At 40.7% G+C, this 24,671-nt stretch overlaps 2 protein-coding genes across 2 annotated transcripts; both read right to left on the reverse strand.

Annotated features, from left to right (window-relative positions):
- Window positions 1–53: 53 nt before the first annotated feature.
- Window positions 54–10,841, reverse strand: metap2a (methionyl aminopeptidase 2a). Its single transcript, XM_061715025.1, has 11 exons — window positions 10,656–10,841; window positions 7,877–7,972; window positions 7,701–7,754; window positions 7,476–7,578; window positions 6,649–6,810; window positions 5,230–5,411; window positions 4,898–4,992; window positions 4,707–4,803; window positions 3,110–3,213; window positions 2,905–3,020; window positions 54–1,006 (listed from the first exon to the last, which is right to left on the reverse strand). The coding sequence occupies exons 1-11, from the start codon at window positions 10,810–10,812 to the stop codon at window positions 754–756; spliced, it is 1,419 nt and encodes a 472-aa protein (XP_061571009.1). The 5' UTR covers window positions 10,813–10,841; the 3' UTR covers window positions 54–753.
- A 2,179-nt stretch (window positions 10,842–13,020) lies between these two features.
- On the reverse strand, window positions 13,021–23,695 carry thnsl2 (threonine synthase-like 2). The gene is made up of 9 exons (XM_061714228.1): window positions 23,537–23,695; window positions 22,495–22,726; window positions 22,131–22,325; window positions 21,822–21,974; window positions 19,864–20,103; window positions 18,572–18,720; window positions 16,153–16,278; window positions 14,020–14,174; window positions 13,021–13,872 (listed from the first exon to the last, which is right to left on the reverse strand). Exons 2-9 carry the CDS (start codon window positions 22,715–22,717, stop codon window positions 13,647–13,649), a joined length of 1,467 nt encoding a protein of 488 aa, XP_061570212.1. The 5' UTR covers window positions 22,718–22,726; window positions 23,537–23,695; the 3' UTR covers window positions 13,021–13,646.
- Window positions 23,696–24,671: the final 976 nt, after the last annotated feature.

The following is a 24,671-nucleotide window of genomic DNA, read 5'->3' on the forward strand; positions in this document are numbered from 1 at the left end:
ACCTAGTTTCACAGGTGTAAACTTCATGCTTAAAAGACGAAGAGAGCCTGGAATGAGCAAAAATTACTTTAATAGTCTTTTTTCCTTACAAAAACATTTTCGGGGAGATTTCAAATGATGCAATTTAACCGGGATCATAACAGTGGCAGCAGCCATTTCAGAGATATTGTACAAATATCAGAGAAACAAAGAGTGGCGGGCCGGGGTGCAGGGGTCCCTCCGGTAGCGACAGAAGCCAGGCGTGCAGCTGCAGGTGTGTGGCGTTTTTATGACGATGCAGTTTAGGTCGCTCAACGTTTCAGGAACTACCTGACCACTTTTTAAAGCCATCGTTGGCCGCGCTGCCCTCAATGAGGGAACCAAAGTACTTAAAGTTCATAGACGAGTCATAGAAACTGAAAATCATAAGGTGGGCATTCACATATTTCTGCGTGACCAGATGACGTTGCGCTGAGTTCAGGGGCAGCTTTAACAAATTAGGTGCTTAACTATGAATACTTGCATCTTTTACTCAACCTGATCCAAAGGACACTGACAGAAACGACCAGTTTCCTCCAACCAAAATCTGTTGGCTTTTCTTTAGCTGTGAAGGCTGCTCCTTCCTCAAAAGATGAGTGGTGCTTTGTAAGGTAAGACTACAGTAATAGGGGACATCCTTCGCAGCTGCTGAGTCAATCATGTCCTGTTTCCGAGGCTCCTTCCTGCCGTTTGTCTAACTGAGGCGGTGGTGGTGCCGGGGTTTGGTTGGAGTGGTCAGTAGTCGTCTCCCCGGCTCACCACCTCCTTGCAGGTGGGCCTGAGCAGGATGGTGTGCTCGAACTGAGCCGTGTAGCAGCCCTTGGTGTCGCAGAGCGGAGGGTAGGGGTCCACGATGCCCAGATCGCACAGGTTCTTCAGGGCCATCAGGTATTTGCTCTCACCCAGCCGGTCCAGCCAGCGCCGGCAGAACGCCAGCGTGCCAAAGTTCTCGTTGACGACGTTCAGTAGGTGTTTTGTTCTTGGCAACCTGGGGAGGAGGGCGTGAACAAAGCGTCAGAGATAATCCTGGAGCTACTTTCAGGCCTCCTGCTGTGGAAATGTATACGAGAGCTTGTAGTTCCACTTTGTCCTACTAGAGCAGGGGTGTCAAATGTGCAGCCCGAGAGAGGTTTTCATGCGGCCCGCGAGAAGTTTCCAACGCAAAAAAACGAAATGTTAATTTACTAAAAAGGAAGGCATCAATAATTGCCATGAATCGCAGCATATCCGATAATATATTTCTTCTACAAATCCATTGTTATTCCACACAGCAGTTTTTGACATTTTTTTTGTTTTCTAGAATGCATTTACCGATTTTATTTCTTTGTAGACGGTTGTTTATTTTTATTAACTGACTACTATTATATATTTTCGCAGGAAAAATATCACTGCTAAAAAAGATGATAGAAGATATTTATTCAGAGAATTTCAGTTTTGAATACGAGGATAGTGACAAAGTAAAACAGTTAAAAGAGAAGTGCTGACTTTTTCTCCACACTGGCGTAAATATCCGGCCAATTTTTTAAAATAAATACACTTAATTGTACTGGAAAAATCTCTAAATCACAAAGAAACACTCTCGGATGTAATAAGAAAGATTTTGCTTTTAATTAAATTTCCTATAAAAAAGCGAATATAAAAAAAACATACTTGTTTCTGTTTATCTTTGTAAAATGATATTAAAAGTATCTTACATAATTTGAAAAAAACTGAGAAATATATTTTACATAATTAGAGTGTAAACAAAGTGCATATTTCCTTTAAAATTAACTAAACTGATATTGGATTAGATAACAATAGTAAAAAAAGAATTAGAAAAAAAAAATTGCACCGTTTGTTATTTTGAGCGTGCGGCCCGCGAGAAAAGAATTGGTCAAATCCGGCCCGCCAAGCAAAATGAGTTTGACACCCCTGTCTTATGCGATTCCTTACTTGTGTTGTTCTCTCAGAAGTAAGTCACTTTGGATAAAAGTGTCTACTAAATTATATTAATAGTAGTAAATCTGTTACATTGTTCAAGAGAAACTAATTCTGGACAACGACATTTGAATTATAAGAAAGTGACTGTTGTCTTAATCTCATTTTAACTGCTGCACCACAAGTTGTTTTCCAACCTGCTTGTAACAATAACAAGAAGCTCACTGCTGTCAGGCTCCTTTAAACGGCGCTGTGCAATGAAAAGAAAAATCCAAAACCAAAGAAGTGGAACCGTTTCTAAAAAAAAAAAAAACTGACCCAGTTCAGCCTCTGCCAGATATAACCAGCATACGTCTGCCACAACTATGCAGGGTTGTTTTTAGCGTGCAGCGCTCCAGATGGCAGCCACACTGGCCAGCTTGTATAATTGCATCATTCCTTGATCTCAGGCACAAACAAGTTGACAAGACAAATTAAATCTTGCTGTGCGGGGACTAAGGTATGTGATCTCGACAAGCAACTCCAGCGACATGGAAGAGTTTAATCAGACAAAGCAGAGCTATCGTGAACGTCTATCGGATCAGAATTGTGTTATCGTGGATTAATTAAGGTCGGTGCAGAAATGGTTGAAGATTCCTAGCGATTTCAAAGAGTATTTGTGCTTTAAACACTTCTGGTTTGCATTTGATGCTGCTTAAGAGGGGCCAGGTGGTAATCTTGGTACCGTCATACAGCTGCTTTGATGGGTTACCATGACAACGACAACACAGATGTTTACATGTGGGAGTAGCTGATCAAGCTTTCTAAATCTGAAGAGTGAAAGCCCAAATCTTATTCTGAGCGCTAAGAATGTAGAGCAGGAGAGCAAAACTTGATTACGGTAACAGAAAAAGAAAAACATTGATGAGAAACTAAAAGACAAGTTTTGGGAGCGACGTAATGCTCAAACGAGGTGAAACAGACACCAACCTGATGGGAACGTGGCCGATGTCAAAGTTTTTCATATAGTGAGAGCACTCCATGTCGTCATGGACCACACCTTTACCAGTGCTGCCAAACGTCTCGATGGCATAAACCTCTCCCTCCTGTACAGCAAAAACACACAATCTTATGTTAAACTTAAAGGAACCAACTAAAAGAAAATAACCTAAAATAACGGGAAGAGTGGACTCACCTCCATTCTTGTTGCTTCTCCTCCTTTAACGATGGGCACAGTTTTTCCAGCATGTATTCTGTACTGACCAATCGAATGACCATTAAGGTTTCGGATTGGTTTCACTGAAACAGAAGAAAAGTGTCACAAAAAGGACAGTTTCTATAGTTTTGACACAAGCAATATATATTGGTTGATCAAAAAAAAGAGTAGTAATTCATTATATTTTTACAAATATTTACATGACCTTTGATCATTCAGGATTGTTTTTTCTGACATTTCTTCCTCAAAGATGAGTGACAACCATCATTCTGGGGTTTAATAATGATTTGATTAATTCTTAAGGCAGTTTGAGAATTTAAAATCTTCTTGCAGGATTTTTGTTCCCAAATGGTTGTTTAACACAAGTATCTAATCAGCCAATTACATCCAGAGATGTCAAAAGTATTCACATTCATTACCCAGGTAGAAGTATAAATACTACAGTTTAAAAATACTCTTGTAGAAGTTGAAGTATCAACTCAAGTTTTTTACTCAAGTATAAAAGTACTGGTTTCAAAACTACTTAAAGTATAAAAGTAAAAGTAATGTAAGGGGGAAAAAGCCATTAAGGACAAAAGCCATTGAAAATGAATGCATCTTAGTATAATGCAAATATATTAAAGTCTGTGCCACAACCATAACCAAATTCACTCTATCCGGATGGAGCAATTTAACTGGATAGTTTTTTTTTTAAAGGCCGAAATGAAATAGAGTAACGAGGCTGTTTTTAAAATGTAAGGAGTAAAAAGTACAGATAATTGCGTGAAAATGTAAGGAGTAAAAGTAAAAAGTCGTCTGAAAAATAATTACTCCAGTGAAGTATAGATAACCAAAATTTCTACTTAAGTAAGGTAACAAATTATTTGTACTTCGTTACTTGACACCTCTGATTACAAGTGTCTTAGCATTGATACGTGGTCAATGTGACCTGCTGAATTTCAAACTGATCATCAGAAAGACAAATAAGGGTGATTTTAGAGACAGGCTGTGATTATTTCAGAAGCTTTTGATTGACTGGGATTTTCACACATAAAACTTTGATGGTTTCAGGGATAATCTGGAGCTCATGTTTAAAGGTAGTTTATGCCCTGCTGTTCTGCCAATGTGAAGATTTATCTGTTACTTTGACTATCAGCTGATTGGAAAATCGCTTTATCAAACACAAATGAGGACAACAGCTCAGCAATTAGGACAGATGTCTTTCTCTTCTTTTTATTATCCTGCGCTCACTGTAAAGTCCATGAATTAATCAGTCTTCCTCAGTGCTTCCTGAACATGTATTTAATAAATCCTGGGTTGTTACAGTTGTATTTCTGCCAGGTTTCTCTTTATTATTCACTACTATCGAGTTTGCCTGTGTAATAGATCATCCTCTTTCTGACAGCAGTGTGTTTTCAGACCTCTTTAAAACACCAAACTCACTTCCTGCCCGGATGTGGGCTGTTTGGATAAACTCAAGACAGAGAGATGTACACTTTGAGGCTGAGGTCTAAAATAAAGTTAAACCTGCAGCATAAGCTTCTGCATGTGATCACAACCTCCACTCTGTAAGCAATGTTTTCTTGCGAGACCGTACCTTGGTATGTTTTGCCATCAAGCTCAACCTCATACGACTCCATCACCTCTTGAATTGCCTCTCCAACGTCACACAGACGCACATCAATGCCGGCGTTCTACAACGAAGCAGCAGGAGAGCGTCAGCTGCGGGTTCGGCAGATAGCAAACGGGCGAGGCGTGTTTGTTTATGTACAAATGTTCAGGTCTTACTTTGATCCCAGTATTGGTGGCATCCTTCACAGCTTCCAGCAGCTTGTCATACTTTGGGTTAAAGGTGACAGTGAAGGCACAATCAATGATACGCCCTGCAGACAAACGCACACCAAGAGAGAGAAACTCCCATAAGCAGAAGTTGCTTGATTCATTTTTTAAATTACTTTTTTGTTCTGAAAAAAAAGCAGAGCTGTGCATTTAATTAGAGTTTGCTGACTGTAGCAGCGACCTGTAACTATTTATCACAGATGCCAACTGAGCCGAAAAATGCTTCCATGTTCAACATCAGCACAAAAAAGAGGCAGAGCAGTAACAAATTTGCACGGTACCGTTGATGTGCGTGCCAAAATCGATCTTGCAGACGTCGTCGTACTGCAGGACAGTGGTGTCTCCGGCGTTAGGAGTGTAGTGGGCAGCACAATGGTTGAGGGAGCAGCCGGTGGGGAAGGCCAGGCCAGCATTCAGCCCGTTCTCCTTTATCAGCTTACGTGAACAATCTTCCAGACGCTCACTGAGGGAAGGAGAGGAGCGGAATGAGAGGGGGAAACTACTCTGCAGATAAAATGGGCGTGGATGGCGAAGTACTCCTGTTATTCCTCCTACAAGGAAAGAGCCGACGTGCAGAGATTTCATTGTTTATGAAGCTACCACATTTAATTTGGCAGGCAGATGCTGCAGATGGAAAGGTTCGCTTTGGGATTAAGGCTCCTCGCTTATGGGAGGAAAATTACAATCACTGTTATCATGGTCAACACTGAAACCACAATTATTAACCATATTTTGTAGCAGGTCACATTTGTTGAAATTTCACCTCAAAAATTGAAAAACTGTGGATTAAAAAACTGCTGGCTGGAGCGCTAGGATAATCCTTTAAACACTTTTGATCTGAAATACCAGTGTAACCTTGATTTTACCTGGGAATCACTCAGCCACGGCCGAGTGGACTGTATGAACGAGCCCATGTGTCATTCAGAGCATTAGATAGACACATTTTTCTTTTCTCAATTACATTTTTTTCAAGGATTTTTTTGGAACACAGTTTAAATAATGATTACATTTTAGTGATGCACGGAAATGAAAATTTGTGGCCGAAACCGAAAATAATAAACACTTGGCCGAATAACATACCGAACATGGTTCTTCGCAGTTTTTCCATTTATTTTGCCAATTTTTTCACCATTGCATAAATCAAATAAATGTGCTTTGCTTTAGGCATGCTTTACAAAGAAAAAAATCTTTTACAAAATTACAAGGTAGAAATATTTTTGAACATGAACAACTGAACATTTTTTAATTTCCCTGAATTTTTAAATATTCCAGCAGACATTATAATAACAAAGCACAATAACTTAAAAAAATAAATTAGCAAAATAATTTTTTTGGCCATCTTTGAGTTTACATTAGGCCTATAACTGACTGCTGAAAAATTGTAACATAGGCCTTAAAACAAACCAAAAAAATGCATTAAAGTGCATTGTAAAGAAAGGGATTGATTTTCTTTTTATTTTTTTTTATCAACTTCTTTTGTGTCATCTAAACATGCCGTTATTAATTGTTCGTTTTTTTCACCACTTATTCCACCGAACACCGAAAGTGTTTTTTTTGCTATTTTCGGCCGAACAATTTCGGTTACCGAACATTTGGTGCATCACTATTAAATTTGATTAATTACACAGCCCTAATTACAATACATAAGCCTAAGACAGAAAACCTTCAAGTTGAGGACATAATGTTCACAGGGTTCTCACCAAATTTCAATCATGGTCATGCCGGGTTTGATGAAGCTGCGAACGTGCTGCCGGACCTGTCTGTGGGCCTCGGCCGCCTGCCTGAAGTCACACCACATCTCTTCGTTGGCTTTATCCAAAACCCGCTTCTCCTCATTGGTTGTGCGCCACGCAGCGCTTTGACTGGAATAAAAACAGCATATTTTTATTAAACACCTAAAAAGGTACAGTTGCTACTTTACAGGAGGTGACATCATTACAAAAGAAAGCTGACAGTACTAGATGGTGAGTGATTGAAAAAAAAAAAGTCCACAGTGCAGACTGAAACACATCAACAGAACTCCCGACTCATCGTCTAGCCACTGTGACCCGACTCAGGGTCAGTGAGTTCATCTGAAACAATGAATGACAGCGCTGAAGTTATCCTCAGAGTTCTTCTCAAAAGCGCTTAGTTTAAATTTTTACCAGTTTAAACTTTTTTAAGTGACCACAGTGTTTACAGTTCAGATTAGTAAAAAAAGAAACAATGATGGAAAATAAAAACACGTATAATCCAACTTCTTTCTGAAAACACAAACGTCTGCCTGTTATTTTGCCGTTTCTCCGGTGCAATGTAACATTTTGTTTTGTGTTCGAAACTACTTCCCACCTGATCCTGAGGGGTGAGGAGAATTTAAACTAGGTGAAATCTGTGGTTCTGCGTTAATGTACATATACTTCAAGCTGTCAAGAGCAGTGCAGATGAAGGCTTTATAGCTCCTGTAAACCATTAGCCAGAACGCTTACTAAATAAAAAAAGTTAGAGGAAGATTTAAAAAGAAATAACATATAAAATGTGCTCTGCTTACCCGTCCTGAGCGGTGGGGTATTCACACTCCTGTCCGATGGGGAATACTCCATTTGAGAACAACTCACAGATTGGCACAGATGGGGGATCAGTTTGAGTTTTGGCTGAGGGAAAAACAAACCAACATTAAAATAATTCTCATGGAGGCCGATTGTCCTGATCCTTAAAGAAAAATACATCAGTCATCACTTCATGCTTCAAGAGCTCTCACAAAATATAAACTCACGTCCTTTCTTCTTCTTTTTCTTCTTCTTCTTTTTCCCTGTTGAGTTTTCTCCATCTGCATGAGTGAAGATACCGTTGTTACAGCCACTATCAGTTGAAATGTTCTCATGTGATAAAAAAAATAAAAAGAGTGCAGTCACTTAAAACTGAAGTGTTTATCAAATGCCAGATAATCACCTTCCTCAACATCCTCCTCCTTCTCTTTGTCCTCTATCGCCTGTTTCTCCAGCTGTTTGGTAACTTCGACGACTCCATCTGCCTCCGTTTCAGCAGCTGCAGGAAGAAACCCATTAATGACGGCACCTTAATGTTAACTAGCTACTACCATAAAATCTGCAGCTGATTTTCAGGAAATTAATTCTGTCCATTGGCTGATGTCTGTGCAGAACTGATAAGCTGATAATCCAATTTTCTTTCCAAACAGTAAATGCATTACTGCACAGTATTGAGAAATCCAGCTGCTCATTACTTTATTTTAACGCCAGCATTACGACGTGCTCAAAAATGTACTCGAAAAGTTCTTTTGACACAGAAAAATACATTTTGATAGGTCTGATAATGAAAAAAGCAAGCCTTTAGCAAGTAGATAAAGATCTACTGAGCTTCTTTTAATTACTGCTTGTACATGGTGGAAACTCAGAAAACTAACAATTATGTATGTATACAGTAGCCATTTTTTTTAAAAAAATCAGTACAAACATGTTCAGTGGAAGGGAAAAAATACGATAATGAATGAATGATAATTCTTAAAAATATCAATGAGGGGTATTATCAGAAACCTATTTGCATTATAAGCTGTTTTACCTATTTTCAGGCCAGAAAGAATCTTGATATCCACCATAAAACTGCTAGAAAAACAAATGTACGACTGTTTACTCTGAATATACAATCACTTAAAAAAAAAAGAAGGCCCTGATTCAAATCTAAGGTTTAACACATCAAGACACCCTGAAAATAAATGATGAAAAGTAATCTGGTTATTGTAGATCTTAAAAAAAAGAAACTTTTTTTCATAGCTTTAGACGAAATAATTATTATTCTGCAACAAAATGACGATATATTTTTACTCTAAAGTTTGGAGTAAAAAAAAAAAATTAAAAAAATATAGTTTTCCCAACTGGACACACAAATGCAATATGAATGAGGATAACCCTCTTCAACCTAAATTTTTAAGTTTAAAAAAATATAAATGACACTAAAGGTAGTGTGTCACTGATGTGGCTACTCAAGTATACAAATAGATTGTCTAACTTCACTTTTAGTATAAAACCCATGTCTTTATAGATTTCACAGGTATGCAACTTACATGTTTAGCAAAAATGTTTCTAAATTACAGGTAATTAAGTTGAATGTTGTTAAAACTCGAATGAGACAATCTTTATTTTGATTATTACAAAAAATGTAATTATTTTGCTCTCCCTTTCTTGCATAATTTCTTTGGTAAATGGTGAATTACGAAACAGGAAAACTTGGCTGAGGCTAGGCGTAGTCAACACAAGAAACAGCTGCCAAACTAAGAGGTAAAAACTCAGAGACATCATGTTTACTTTGACAATAAGCGCAGACATAATAGTTTCACAGCAACGAGACATGTCAGCAGTTCATGTGTTTCACGAGGCCACGCTGTAAACGCTCTCCACGAGTCCAGCAAGCTAGACCCGGTCAACCGCACTGCTTCCGGTCTGACCTTCAAAATAAACCACCTCTCCCTCAACGCAATTATCAATCAAATAAGACCTCATCATTAAATTTAAACGTAGTGATTAAGCCAGATGTCAGGCTAAATTGTGAAACCCGTGCACGACATGAATATTGTGATTTTCTGTAATGCAATTACAAAAACAAAAATGTCATACATTCTGGATTCATTACAAATCAACTGAAATATTGCAAGCCTTTTATTATTTTAATATTGCTGATCATGGTTTACAGCTTAAGAAAACTCAAATATCCTATCTCAAAAAATGTGAATATTCTGGGAATCTTAATCTTAAACTTTCCATTTCCATTTCTTTAACTAAAAAACTAAATAAATTTAATTGAGCGACAATAAGATAATATAATCCTTTATTACTCCCTCAATGGGGAAACTCACATGTTAGCAGCAGTACACTACTTAAAAAAGTAAAAAGTAAAAAATATATATAATTACAAGATATAGACAGTATATACATTGCGATGGAAATAAAAGTAGTGCGAAGGAAAAAAAACTGCAAAAAAAGCAGGTAGAATGAGTGTGAGGTAGACTACAGAAATTGCATAGATATTGCACATAGAGGACTGTCTCAGAAAATTAGAATATTGTGATAAAGTTCTTTATTTTCTGTAATGCAATTAAAAAAACAAAAATGTCTTACATTCTGGATTAATTACAAATCAACTGAAATATTGCAAGACTTTTATTATTTTAATATAGCTGATTATGGTTTACATCTTAAGATTAAGATTCCCAGAATATTCTAGTTTTTTGAGATAGGATATTTGTGTTTTCTTAAACTGTAAGCCATGATCAGCAATATTAAAATAATAAAAGGCTTGCAATATTTCAGTTGATTTGTAATGAATCCAGAATGTATGACATTTTTGTTTTTGTAATTGCATTACAGAAAATCACAATATTCTAATTTTCTGAGACAGTCCTGTAGAGTTATTGCACATATTATCTATTGTCCATTAGCTACTGAGAGTATGCCTGGTTGTACAATTATATTTTACGGTATTGCCACAGTTTAGGTCAAGATTATAAAAGGTGTTGAAATATTTTGCTTTAAGCACCTTGTGTTGAATTGTGCTATACAAATAAACTTGCCTTGCCTTTCAAAGCGGATTAAAAGAAAAGGCAGACCTTTACTTTGAAGGAATCAACCCTACATTTCCGGTTTCTGGTCACACTAAATCCAGACAACTTGACGCCGAATTAGCACTATTAGCACTAAAGTAGTCAGGTGAACCTCACCTGTGGTTGCAGACTTGTTCTTCTTCTTCTTTTTCTTCTTCTTTTTCGCCGTCTCTTCCGCGGGATCAGCCTCTTGCTTGTCGTTCACCTCCCCGTTCAGCTCCCGACCCTTGACTCCTTTCTGGTCCGCTACCTGCTCCGCTGCAACGTCCGCCATGATCGCAGGCGTTGCTGGAAAAGGAAGCGCGAAGGATTGTGGGACGGCTGTGCTTCATGTTGCCTTCAGGGACACTCGGGCTGCGTCCGAAATCACATACTTCCACCCTAATGAGTATGCAAAATGAGTGTGCGAGATTTTTTAGTGCGTCCCAAACTTAGAACGTACTCAATAGTATGCACTATCCATACTCATTCCGGAGAAATTTATTAGTGTGGATTGATGGACACTAGCCGAGCAGAAACTTCCCACAATGCAATGCAGCGGCGTTTGGTTGCTAAGTGATATGTATATGTCATAAGTATAATATTAAGTATAATAATATTATTATATAATATTAATATTATAATATTCGTATTGAATAATATTATATATATGTGCGCTCTTAATAGTACCAAAGATCCTCTATACACTTATAGAACGTCTGGTTATAGAACGTCTCTGATAGTACGTCCGAATTAATGCACACTACTGGTATTTTTTTTTATATATTAAAAGTGTGCCGAATTTAAGTATACTTAGTATATACTTGGCATTTCGGACGCACCCAGAGATCGAGCGCTGAGCAATACATCCATGGCGCTGAGCCGTACGTCAACTACGTTTTACGTCTCATTTATTCATTCACACACGCTTTCTTTCTTTCTTTCTTTCTTTCTTTCTTTCTTTCTTTCTTTCTTTCTTTCTTTCTTTCTTTCTTTCTTTCTTTCTTTCTTTCTTTCTTTCTTTCTTTCAGGCTCATTTCTTTCTTCTTCGGTGGTGGATGTGTGTCTGGAAAGAAGGAAGAGAGTGTCTGCAAACTTTTTTTTTCCTAATGTTCTTTTTTGGATCATAATTGTTTGTGAATTTTGTGTATTGTTTGAGTTTAGTTTAGTGTTAGTTTTTGGCCACCGTAAGTTTTAAGTGTTTGTTCCGTGTCTCAGAGACACAGGCGGCGTCCTCCGGGACGCCGCCTGTGTCTCTGAGACACGGAGTGAGGCTGGTGGCCCAGCCCAGCTCCACCGTGGAGCCCAGCCCAGCTCCACCGTGGAGCTCAGCCCAGCTCCACCGTGGAGCTCAGCCCAGCTCCACCGTGGAGCTCAGCCCAGCTCCACCGTGGAGGCCAGCCCAGCTCCACCGTGGAGCCCAGCCCAGCTCCACCGTGGAGCTCAGCCCAGCTCCACCGTGGAGCTCAGCCCAGCTCCACCGTGGAGGCCAGCCCAGCTCCACCGTGGAGCCCAGCCCAGCTCCACCGTGGAGCTCAGCCCAGCTCCACCGTGGAGGCCAGCCCAGCTCCACCGTGGAGCTCAGCCCAGCTCCACCGTGGAGCTCAGCCCAGCTCCACCGTGGAGGCCAGCCCAGCTCCACCGTGGAGGCCAGCCCAGCTCCACCGTGGAGCCCAGCCCAGCTCCACCGTGGAGCTCAGCCCAGCTCCACCGTGGAGCCCAGCCCAGCCCCACCCCAGGCCTGGGATGTGGCTGTTTGAGGAGCCGCTGTTTGGCAGTGAGCTTCTGTCTGACACCCCTTTCGCTTCAGCCACCCTAAGAAATGCATTCGTTAAGGCTGGGATTGTGAAGCTGGCCATCTCTCAAGGACTTCAGTGGGGAAGCTGGCTGAAGTAACCGACATAAGGTCAACTAGGGTGTTGCAGAAGCTGGTGGACGAGGTGTGGCAGTCGCTGGCAGCACCCTTCCTCCGTGATTTTGCCACTGATAAAGACCTGGCCAACCAGTGGAGTGAGGGACATGTTTACGTCTGCAGTGGGGGAGTGGAGAGAGGAAGACGGTCTGCTCCTGTCCATGAAGACTCCAGCACTGGGACTTTTCATCTCCTGTAAAGGGAAGCAGCTGTACTCCAGCTGTGTGAAGGTGCTGAACCTCGACATGCTGACGGGAGTCCGGGAGTCGAGGTGGACAGACTTTTCCCCTAATGGCAGCTGGCGGGTCCTGTATAAGCCTCCGGTTGAGAAACGGATGGCTGACATCCAGTGGAGGATGATACACGGAGCACTAGCCACAAACAGATACAGAGCTCACTTTGACCCAAGCACTGGGGAGGGTTGACCTTTCTGTCCAGCGACAGAGACATTAGAACATCTAGTGGTGTCCTGTCCCCGCCTGGCTGGTTTGTTTGTATTGTTGCAGGAGTGGGTGAGGGGTTTAGGAGAGGTTTTTTATATCATCCTGTTTGTGTTTGGAGCTAAGTACACTCCTAAAAAAAAGACAAATGTTGGTTTTAATGAATTTTATTTTCGCAAGTGCAAAATTAGCGATCTGGAAAAGCCTCAAGAACAAGGTGCTTGGAGTGGGCTGGACTGACGCTGTGCGCTGTCTGAGGGGTTTTTAATCTGACCAATAACTTGTGTTCACTGGGGGAAGATGGCTCTCTGGTGTTGAAAGTTTAGATGGAGGTTTTTAGAGTGTATGTGGAATAATTCCTGTAGTCTTAACTTATTATGAAATGGTTTTTTAAATAACTGTAAGAATGTGCCTTAAATAAAGCTTTCTTTCTTTCTTTCTTTCTTTCTTTCTTTCTTTCTTTCTTTCTTTCTTTCTTTCTTTCTTTCTTTCTTTCTTTCTTTCTTTCTTTCTTTCTTTCTTTCTTTCTTTCTTTCTTTCTGGCTCCATTTTCTGCCTTTTCTTTCAGTTAAAACCAAACATATCCGCCTCTTTCTTCTCCCTTTACGTGCACGGCGTCAGCGCGTTTGTATTCGGGAAAAAGTATTGGAAATTTAGCCAAAAAAATAGTGGGAGCCAAAAATAGTGATCGGATCGGGGAAAAATCGGAAAAATACTCAAACTCAAGTGATCGGGAGCTAAAAATTCCTGATCGGGACGACCCTAGTTTCTGATGTTTCAGGTGTAATAAGCGCCTCCGCTTGTCCTGACGGCGGCCACGGCCTGGATGCGCTCTCTCAGCCGGTCCTCCCAGTCTCTGCACCAGTCGGCGCTCCTCTCCAGGTTCTGGTACCGCGTGGGCAGCTCGTCCAGCGCCAGCACCGCCTCAGGTGAGGTCAAAGGTAAACCTGCTTTCTGCACCGCAGCCTGGAACTTGGCTGGAGACGCAGTTGCGATGTAACACCTTCAAACGAGAGTTAAGTGTAATGAGATTTTTTGTCTAAAAATTAGACATTTTAACTCGAAATAAGACAAATATCCCTGGTAAGATTTTGAGTTTTTGCAGTGTAGTTCTGAGTCACGTGTGTAGATGTGGGTTTCTGTGTCTAACCTGTTGATATCCGAGCTGTGAGGACAATGATAGTGATGCCACACGGCCACGGCGGTGTGAGGACACAGCACGTACTGGTTGTCCTTCCAGCACCTCCTCATGGTCTCCAGGATCCCGTCGTCGCTCACCGAGCCGCTCAACAGAACCTCCGACAGCTGTGGGCGAAGCAACCACTATTTATACATCAGTAATTTTTTATAAGTATAGTAAATTATTATAAGTAATCAGTAATAATTAGGGCTGGGCAAGTTAACGCATTATTATCGCGTTAACTCATTCATTTATTAACGCCGACATTTATTTTATCGCGCATTAACGCATGTTGCTCACATGCTTTTGTTTTTGAAAAGTCTTTTGCCGGCTGCTGCGGAACCAGAAGAGAGTTGGCGGAAAAACATGTGGAAAAGCTAAAACAGACATGGAGAGTGGTAAAATTACGGTTACATGGACATTTTCATTTTAAAGTTCTCCCAGACGGCAGATTCGACCCCTGTAAAGGAAATTTCAATAGTGATTTTTTTTTTGTTCTTCACACTTTTTAACACAGACATTTGGTGCTGAATATATGGTAATGGTGCTCCCCGTTAAAAGTTTCTGCTGTTACCTCATAAAATGCCTGTTTTAATGTCATGATTGTGGATCAGGATTTTGTTGCTAGACTTTTTTATTTTTCATAAAAAAACAGGATGACATTAATGCCCTGGCAGTGGCAATAAGCGATATTTTATTTGACATTTTTACGCTAAATATGTGTTACTGACAAGTGCTGATGTTTGCTGAGATGTTTGCACAACAAATGTTATGGCACTTTCGTTCATACTTTTATAAATAAAAGTGCACTTTACACAATTTTGAATTCATTATTTGATTTTGCATATAAAATGTGATTAATCAGGGAAATCATGCGATTAATCGCGATTAAAATTTTAATCGTTGCCCAGCCCTAGTAATAATACATCAGTAATTGAGAGATCCTCACAAAGTGAATTTTCTACTGTTCAGAATTGGCTATCATCAAATAAACTCTTGTTAAACAAAAATAAATCATGTTCAATGTTGTTTGGTACCAGATTAGGCCTTGGAAATAACGCAGATATCAATATTCTTTTTAACGATGGTTCCCCCCTCGAACAGGTGACCTCATTCAAACACCTCGGCCTCTGGATCGACCCATTACTTACCTTCAAACATCATATCGAGTCCATCACAACTAAATTACATCGCAACCTAGGCATCCTTTACCGTTCAATAAACTGTTTCACTCTACAAACAAGGAAAATAATTGTCACACAACTGTTATTACTCATTTTAGATGATGATGCTGATGTTGTCTACCAGAAAACGTATGAATCACATCTTCAACCCCTAAGTGTCATTTACAAGAGTCTCTGTAGATTTGTCTTAAGGTGCCCAAACCGAACTCACCACTGCTCCATGTATCGATCATTAAACCGAACTCACCACTACTCCATGTATCGATCATTAAACTGGTTTAATCAGCTCAAGAAGACAACACCACTGGCTCCAACTCATATTCAAATGTATCCACTTTAATTATCCATCTTACTTAAAACAATATCTGATTCCATACACATCTTCATAGTCTCTCAGAAACAATCAGCAACCCTTATTTTTCATTCCTTTGACGTTTAAAGAAATTGGCAGACGTGCTTTTAAGTTCAAAGCACCATCAGATTGGAACAACCTACCCATCAATATAAGAAAACTTAATCTCTTTAAAAACTCACTATTTTCCAACCTCAATAAACCATGTAGTTGCCTCTATTGGTATAGCTTTCGCATTTTATTTGTATTTATTATTTTATATATAATGTATCTTTCTTCATATATTGTATAATAACGATGATGACAATGACTATTATTAATATTGTTGTCCTCGTTTTTATTACTGTGTTATATGCAGTGTTTACTTGTGCAGGTTTGAGAGAGCCTTGTTATGTATGTTGTATTTAACTGATTTGTACTGTGTTGTATGTTTTATGTTGGACCCCCTCGAAAACGAGATGATTCATCTCAAAGGGCTATCCGTTAATACATTTATTATTTTATACGACACATGGGACGTAACCTGGCGGTGGATGGATAACCTGGTGAATGTTGAATGACTGTTACCAGCTTGCGGTGGTTTTCGGGCAGCGTGTGTCGATGTGAGCGTTGAAACTCCTCCATGATGGTCTTGACTGCAGCTCCGTCTTTACCCAGCAGGAGCCAGAAGACGCGCTCCATGTTGTACGGGTCCTGAAACATACAGTATTGTGGGAATTACGTGGGGGCAGGAGCAAACATAGATATATATAAAGGCTAGATGACTCGCCCGCGCTGCTGCCAATGTAGAACGACGTCGTCACACGGTTGCCATCTTGCCACAGGGAGCTCGCTCACTCATAACATTGGTGTTTAATGGTGCATGTACTGCTTAAACAACCTTAACTTGCTCAATTTTCAACAGAATTTCAAACAGTTTGGTTTCTTATGAACGTCAGAGATGTAGTTATGACACTGCATACTTGTGAATAATTATAAACATTGACAAACGTACTTTTATATGAAAATAACAAGAAACAGATAGCTATGACATGGTATTTATATTAAATCAATATTTCTATAGTATTCTTAGTAATATTTATATTTACATTATAACATATATACATATATATATTATTGCCTTATAACATGTATATATATTATGACATTATAACATGTTTATATATTATTACGTTATGATGTATTTATATTATTACATTATAACATGTATATATCTATATATATTATTACATTATTACATGTGTATATATATTAAATTATAACGCATATATATATATATATATATATATATATATATATATATATATATATATATATATGTATATAACAACATATTATTACATGTGTATATATATTAAGTCGTTTTTCGAAAAGAAAAGATACAATTTCAACATGTCCAAGCTTCCCGAATCATAACCACGTTAATGACGTTTATAATAAACCAAAACGTTTGTAAATCCGTCAAGATTTCAGCAAGTTATGAGTATTTTTGTCTGTACAGACCACTCACCCTCCAACAGCAACAACGATAGCGCGGCAAAGAGTGTCCTGTGGTAAGATGGCCGCCGGTAAACAACGCTGGAGACTCCGCCTTGAGTCATCTAGCCTTTATATATATCAAAGTTACTGCCAATGGTATGAAATGGTATCCACTTCCTGTCTCCTAAGTGGGCGTGGTCGCCCACCCAGTACAAGATCATCGGATCAGTCTAATGTTTTTTTTCCCTTCCAAAAAGACTTCAATAATAACAATAACAGTATTATTAAGCAAAGAAGCAAGTTTTATTTTAGTTTTAAACTTCATTTTATCCGATGGGAAAACGACTTTGGCAGTTCTGCAGTGACCGACGACTCTGAGCAGAGCTGGGGGGGCCTGCCAAGATGGCCGAGTGAGCACACGCTTTCACCGAGTTCTGCAGAGTTCATTTTTACAACAAAAGAGTTACAGCTCTTTTTCTTTCTTTTTTTCCGGACGAAATCCTTTTTAAAGAAAGTGCAACACGACTGGCTCAGAAGAGAAGTACTTAAATGCCTCCAAAACGAGACAGAAGCGACAGAAGTCGATCAACGGAAGGCCTCAAACCAACTTTGCTTGGAGCTAATGCTAAAGAAGGTAATGTGCTAATAGACAATTGTCACAGCTACACCGCTACCATGATTTTTCCCGGCACAGAGGATTCCGACGAATTTCCTCCTCTCCCTGTATCCTCAAGCAAATCGCCGGCTTAAAAAAAAACTATGTATGCCCGCGAAAACGCCGAGTACGGTAACTCCAGTGACATCGTTACCTCTCTATCTGCACTGATAAACACGAGATCTGACAGCATTGAGAAGATGGTTGGTGAAAACGCAATGAAAATAGAAGGTCTCAAAAAAACTATTGACTTTGACTGTGCGGAAATTAAAGACATTAAAGTTAAAATATCTACGATTGAGAAACAAGCCTCTCGTGAGGAAAAGCGAGTGGATGTGTGTCAACAGAAGATCTCTGACTTGGAGAGATACTCCCGACGGTGGAACTTGGGACTCCATGGCGTGGAAGAGACGGAGAAGGAAAATTTCGCAACAAATTTTTTTTTCTTAAACAGCTAGCTAGCTCGTTTTTCCCCTCTAAAGTTGACATTAGTCACATGACTCATGTCATGGGAATCACTTATGTAGAGTTGTAGACTAAATAGTTATTGTCAAAAGTAGATTATTAATCGCCTGTTAATGGAGTTTTCTCAATCTATATAGCACTATCTCTCTCTCTATATATATATATATTTTTTAACTCTCACAAATTATTTTGGTTAAAATTGCCTTTATTTCTTTTTAAGTTGGAGACAGGACCCCCTGCAGTACCTTCGCGGACCCCCGGTTGAAGACCCCTGGACTACATGAAGGTGTATCAGGGCTAAAAAAGTTTAATGACTGTGGTCACAATCTGTAATCTGTCCATGCATAGAATAAAGATAAAAGGTCAGCCCGGGTCCGAGTGCAGTACCTGAATGTCTATAGCCGGGGCCAGCGTTTGTGTGACGTCAGAAGCCATGGAAAAGTCACCGGCAGTCACCGTCCTGTGCACTATGTCGTTAGAGTTCACCATGGCGACCAGTCTCAGAGGAAGCCCCATCTGCTTTACGATGTAGCCGGCTACAACAGAGACACACGGATAAACAAAGTAGCAGATACTCAACTGGAGTCTGATTCAGATGTCTTAATAATAATAATAATAATAATAATAATAATAATAATAATAATAATAAAAATAATACAAATAATAATAATACATTTTATTTCTAGTGCACTTTTCATTAAAAACAGGTGTGTTTTTAGGCCACGTTTAAAAGCGTCTTAGTCTGCAATGCCCTTAACTGGTCTAGGAGGGTAGTACCATAGTACATGTAGTACCAGTACTACATGTAGTACCAGGAGGGCCTTCCATAGGTGAGGAGCAGCAGAACTGAAAGCTCCATCACCCATTGTGCGGAGTTTATTCTGTTGGGTTTTTAGGAGGTAGGTGGAGGAGGAACGGAGGGAGGTGAGGATGTCTGAGGAGTGAGGAGATCCGGGAGGGAAGTCGGGGCAGTTCCATGAACACATCGGTGGGTGAGGAGAGAGACCTTCCACTGAATCCGGAGTGATACAGGAGTGATAGAGGAGTGATACAGGGAGCCAGTGGAGGGTTTTGAGAATGGGAGTGATATGGTATTTTCGCACCATCATCAGGATTGTAGCACCCAATAATGTAATAATTTCCTGAAAATGTAATAACGCCTGAAAATTGAATAAAATTTGCACTTAACTCAATCGAAAATGTAATAAAATCCAATAATGTAATAACTTCACCAACAATGTAATAAAATATCCTAACTGATATTGTAATAACATTTTTACTGATAATATAATACCTTATTACATTATTGGGAATTTATTACATTTTCAGGTGGGTCTTCTTTTTTTTTCTCCAAAACTGATAATGTAATACTTGACAAATAATGTAATATATATGTTCATTTTCATTCCAGAGTTCTACATTTTGTGTTTTAAGTATCTAAGAATGTTATATACGCTGGATTTGAAACACCAGAATGACTATTGGGTTAAATTGCAGACTTTGAGTACCATGTAATAAATCTAAATGGTCGTTTGATATGGGCCTGTAATTAGCAAAGTCTTCTGGATCTAGTGTGTGTTTTTTGAGAAGTGGCCTGATGACAGCAGTTTTGAGTGACGGTGGAAACGACGGCAGCTTGAAGGGAAAGGGCAGCAAGATTGGATTTTTGATTGACTGACCTGCGATGTTTCCCGCCCCTCCAGTTGGAACCACCACCTCCAGCTCGGGCAGCGCCGCGCCAGCCTCGACCCGCTCCACGCCACTCAGCTCCAGGTACGCGTAGACGAAGTGGGCGAGCTGGATCAGGACTCTGGACCAGTTGACCGAGTTGAGGCTCATGAGGCCCCGAGACTTGACCAGGTCCTGGTCGGCGAACAGACTGCGTAGAGGCCGGTCGATGTCGTCAGAGCTGCCGTCCGCTGCAATTACGAGGCAGCAGGAGCAACACAACATCACTCTTGGTGCTTTTACACGAGTACCTACTCAGCGTGACTCGACTCGACTCGTCCTCGTTTGTTTTTAGACACCCAGGTGAGAAGTAGGAGGTTGAAGAAGCTGCTGTGACGTATTTGATTGTATGATCTAAACGGAGAAGACAACAAAACTAAAAATGTAGAACCTAGAGGAGATGATAAATGTGCTGCTGGGTCTGTGGATTGTGTTCGAAATCAAGTTAAAAAATGAGAGAGAGAGAAGCTTCAAGCGGCGGTGCTTTTTTTTTAGTTTTGTTTGTGTCGGCGCTGCTGAGAAATCAGCTGGGAGCCGCAATGACCGAGCGCCTGGTAGATCTGGTCGTTCCTTATCGCCCTGTCTAGATCCCTTTTTAATTCTCTTTTCAGCTACCGGGTTTATGAACATCTGCACCTCAGAGTTGGATCACCAAACAGACTTGTGCTGCCGTTGCCTGTCAGATAAAATGAGGAAGCCGCGAGCTGCTCTTGTGCTGATTCCCGCTTCCTGACTCAAACGTCTGACTCCAACCCCCCGACCAATCGGTGGCGTGTAGTGTGATGACGTCACATGCAGCCGACTCAGCCGCTTAGAACCTCGGCAGAATAGATACACTGCAAAAACCAGTCTTATTTCTAGTTAAAATGTCTCATTTTTAGTCAAAAAATCTCATTACACTTAAAACAAGAGTAATTACCAGAAAAATAACTTATTTGACAATTTTCACCTGTTTCAAGTAAATTTTCACTTGAAATAAGTAGAAAAAATCTGCCAGTGGAACAAGATTTATCTTCTCATTACAAGCAAAAAAATCTTGTTCCACTGGCAGATTTTTTCTATTTATTGTTTGACTAAAAATTAGACATTTTAACTAGAAATAAGACAAATATTCTTGTTAAGATTTTGAGTTTTTGCAGAGAAAAAGTATCAACTCGGCATGACTCCACCCGCCTCCACCCCTAGTGGAAAAGCGCAAAACCAGGGCGAGTCGAGTCGCGCTGAGTGGAAAAGCGCCATAAGCGGCTGAGTCGGCCTGTATCTGACGTCATCACACTACAGGCCACCGATTGGTCGGGGGGTTGTAGTCAGACGTCTGAGTCAGGAAGCGGAAATCAGCGCAAGAGCGACTAGCGGCTTCTTAATTTTATTCAACAGGCAATGGGAGCGCAAAAATCTGTTTTATGATCCAACTCTGAGGTGCAGATGTTCATAAACCTGGTGGCTGAGGAGAGAATTAAAAAGGGATCTAGACGGGCGATAAGGAACGACTAGATCTACCAGGAACTCTGTCACTTCATACCAATGGACTTTTCAGCAGCGCCGACACAAACAAACAAAAAATAATCATCGCCGCTTAAAGCTTCTTTCACTCTCATTTTTTAACTTGATATCGAACACAAGTCACAGATCTAGCAGCACATTTATCATCTCCAGGTTCTACATCTTTAGTGTTGTTGTCTTCTCCGTTTTAATCACACAATCAAATACGTCACAGCAGCTTCACTCCAACCTCCTACTTCTCATCTGGGTGTCTAAAAACAAACGAGGACAAGGCGAGTCGAGGGGAGACGAAGCGTAGCGAGTCGAGTCGCGCTGAGTGGGTACTAGTGTAAAAGCGCCATCTGATAACGTTCTAGGACTGAACTAACTTTTCTTTGAAAAACTGCCCCCTGAGGGTGTACAGTACCTGCAAACACGTGCACGTTGTCCTGCAGGCAGGTGATCATGTGTTTCTCCTGCACTGGAGTGATGCGTCCGCGAGGGTAAACCACCACCACGTCCACCCCGGGGAGACCTTTAGCGCTCTGAACGGCGGAGCCGCCCGTGTCCCCGGAGGTCCCTGCAGGCACAAGTAGGCCACACATGCACTGAATAACATGCACATTTGCATTCATTTCATTTCATTTTATTCTGCCCTGATACCCATCAAAGATGGCGGCAGCGCCAATAGGCAGCGTCAGTCTATATATGTATAAATGTCTATGGTTGTCCTTACCTACGAGAACGATAGCTCTGCTCTTCTCTTTCTGGAGGAAGTAGTTGAGGAAGTGAACGGTGCAGGACATCGCCAGGTCCTTGAAAGCCAGCGTGTCTCCGTGGAAGAGCTCCAGGACGGACAGGTCGTCTCTCAGCCGGGCGATCCTGACAACTTCAGGCACGGAGAAGCCGGAGAGGGCCTCGCCTACGAGGACTGGGAAAAATTGTCAGTGTTATACAAAAAAATATATATAATTTTTAGTATATATATAATTTTGACTAAAAACCAAGGACCAAAAGGTGTAGACTGACCCTTTTCACAAAAAAAAATGTTAGCTTTTATAAACTAGTGCAGGGGTCAGTATAGAGGTTATCCCGCTCACCCTCCAGGCGGTCTCGGGGGATCAGCTGGGTGGGGATGAACAGCGATGCCACCTCCACCACCACTCTGGTGTACGACAGGCCCTTCCAGCTCCGCACGGTGTCAGCAGTGAGCACAGGAAGCGTTTCTGGCATGAACATCCCTCCATCTGGAGCGAAACCGGAGAACAGGACGTCCCGGAAGTCCCAGCCGCGGACGCCGCCACGCGTGCTGCAGTACTGCATTACGCAACCCTGCAAAAAACAAGGCGTTTACTCACTACATCACTTCTACACTGCAAAAACTCAAAATCTTAAGAATATTTGTCTTATTTCTAGTTAAAATGTCTCATTTTTAGTCAAAAAAATCTCATTACACTTAAAACAAGACTCATTGCTGGAAAAAACAACAATTTTCACCTGTTTCAAGTAGATTTTTATTTAAAATAAGTAGAAAAATCTGCCAGTGGAACAAGATTTTTTTGCTTGTAATGAGAAGATAAATGATCATTGCACCATGCACCATGTTATTACATCATGATGTAATAACATGGTGCATTATGTAATAATACCTATTATTGTTGTTTGTTTAACAATGAATTTATACAAGAGTGACTTTTAATGTTTTTTATGCAATTTCCCTTAGAGCTATGTAGCCCAATAAATCTATGTATAATACTCCAAATATAACTTTAGTTGCCTATTTGAGGTTTGGAATTATATAGGCCAATAACAAACAAATAAACTATGCTTTAGAATTGTTATTACATAACGGACCATGTTATTACCTTTTCTAGAGAATAAAAAAGTTGCAAGTGCATTTTGTAATAATCTTCTCAAAATGTAATAACTTATTACATAATGCGGCAAAATGTATTACAAAATGCGTTGGGGTAGTTTATTACGAAATGCGGCAGTTTATTACAAAATGCAGCTTTATTACAAAATGAAATGACAAAGTAATTACATTTTGGAAGTTCATTACAAAATGCACCATTATTACAAAATGCGGCTCAACATGCCTGCTAAATAAGCACATGTGGTGCAAACGTGCACATTACTCACCGGCCTTTAGTGACGTACGTACGCTGAACGTTCTCTACTTCACTTTACTGCAAACAGAAACTCAGTGGGCCTTATTTCTTGTTGCGGTAAAGCTTTTTTTGCACAAAGTTGTCAACGACACCAGCGACAAGAAAAGCTGGACTTTGATCGACCACAAGGCACCATTTATGTCATTTAAAGGATCTCCCACGTGGGCAGGCCAGGAAATTACTGTTCACGGAGAATAAAATGCTCAATGCATTTGATCCTTTTCCTTATTTACTTATACATATTTCATGCTTTCGGACTGATGAGCTGCACCTAGTTGGATGCAGAGGTGTATAGTTACGAAGTAGATGTACTTCGTTACACTACTTAAAGGAGACCTATTATGGCATTTAATGTATATTTTAAACAGGCCTTGAATGTCTTAAAAACAATCTAAAGCTTGTTTTTTCTACATAAATCATAAATCCAGCCTGTGGGCCCTGTCACTAGTTTTACCGCTTCTAACCTCTTTTTCTGCGCCTCATTTTTAGGGAAGGGGGGGGGTATGATAATGAGGCTCTGTGCTGATTGGCTCCCTGAATGACGTGTAGCAGGGGAGGAGGATAAACCTGCTCCGCCAGAGCAGCCCGAGCCTGTAAATAAATACAACACTGAATTTTCACAAATGGCAACTTTATTGTTAAAAAAATAAAATATGAGTTGTATATAAATAACATTTATGCACTATTTAAGCCGGATCTGCCCGGCGGAGTCTGAACGCTGGCCGCGGAGCCACGCCGGGCGCCCGGGAGCAGCGCTGCTGGATCAGCGCGCATCACCGCGGCTTTAACCGGGAAATATGACCGGTTCCCACCGGCCGGGACCGCAGGAACCCGCCTGGACTGGTAGCAGGGACTCCCGGGGACCGACCAGCGGAATTTCAGCCGGATCTGCCCGGCGGATGCTGCGCGACGGGCGCCGCAACTCCACGGCGGGCGCACAGATCCGCTCCGGAGCGCATCCGCGGCGCATCGCCCGTTATCGGGGATCAAACCGACAGATTTCGCTGAAAATCTCGAAGGGTGAAGCTGGTCCAGCCTGGGACAGACCCCCGAGGACCCAGCTCCCAAATCACCCGGGAACCTGCATGATTTAACCTGGATCCGCG

Source organism: Cololabis saira, chromosome 23 (genome assembly GCF_033807715.1).
Source record: "Cololabis saira isolate AMF1-May2022 chromosome 23, fColSai1.1, whole genome shotgun sequence".
NCBI lineage: Eukaryota > Metazoa > Chordata > Actinopteri > Beloniformes > Belonidae > Cololabis > Cololabis saira.

What these genes read in the sequence shown, in the direction of transcription:
- metap2a (XM_061715025.1), bottom strand. Translation starts at nt 10,812, where the DNA reads ATGGCGGACGTTGCAGCGGAGCAGGTAGCGGACCAGAAAGGAGTCAAG. An exon ending in GAAAAAGAAGAAGAAAGGAC is followed by an intron (nt 7,579 to 7,700) that starts GTGAGTTTATAT and finishes TTTTTCCCTCAG; the next exon opens with CCAAAACTCAAACTGATCCC. An exon ending in TACCCCACCGCTCAGGACGG is followed by an intron (nt 6,811 to 7,475) that starts GTAAGCAGAGCA and finishes TTTTTATTCCAG; the next exon opens with TCAAAGCGCTGCGTGGCGCA.
- thnsl2 (XM_061714228.1), bottom strand. Translation starts at nt 22,717, where the DNA reads ATGCAGTACTGCAGCACGCGTGGCGGCGTCCGCGGCTGGGACTTCCGG. An exon ending in AGGGGCGGGAAACATCGCAG is followed by an intron (nt 18,721 to 19,863) that starts GTCAGTCAATCA and finishes TCTCTGTTGTAG; the next exon opens with CCGGCTACATCGTAAAGCAG. An exon ending in CACAGCTCGGATATCAACAG is followed by an intron (nt 13,873 to 14,019) that starts GTTAGACACAGA and finishes TCTCGTTTGAAG; the next exon opens with GTGTTACATCGCAACTGCGT.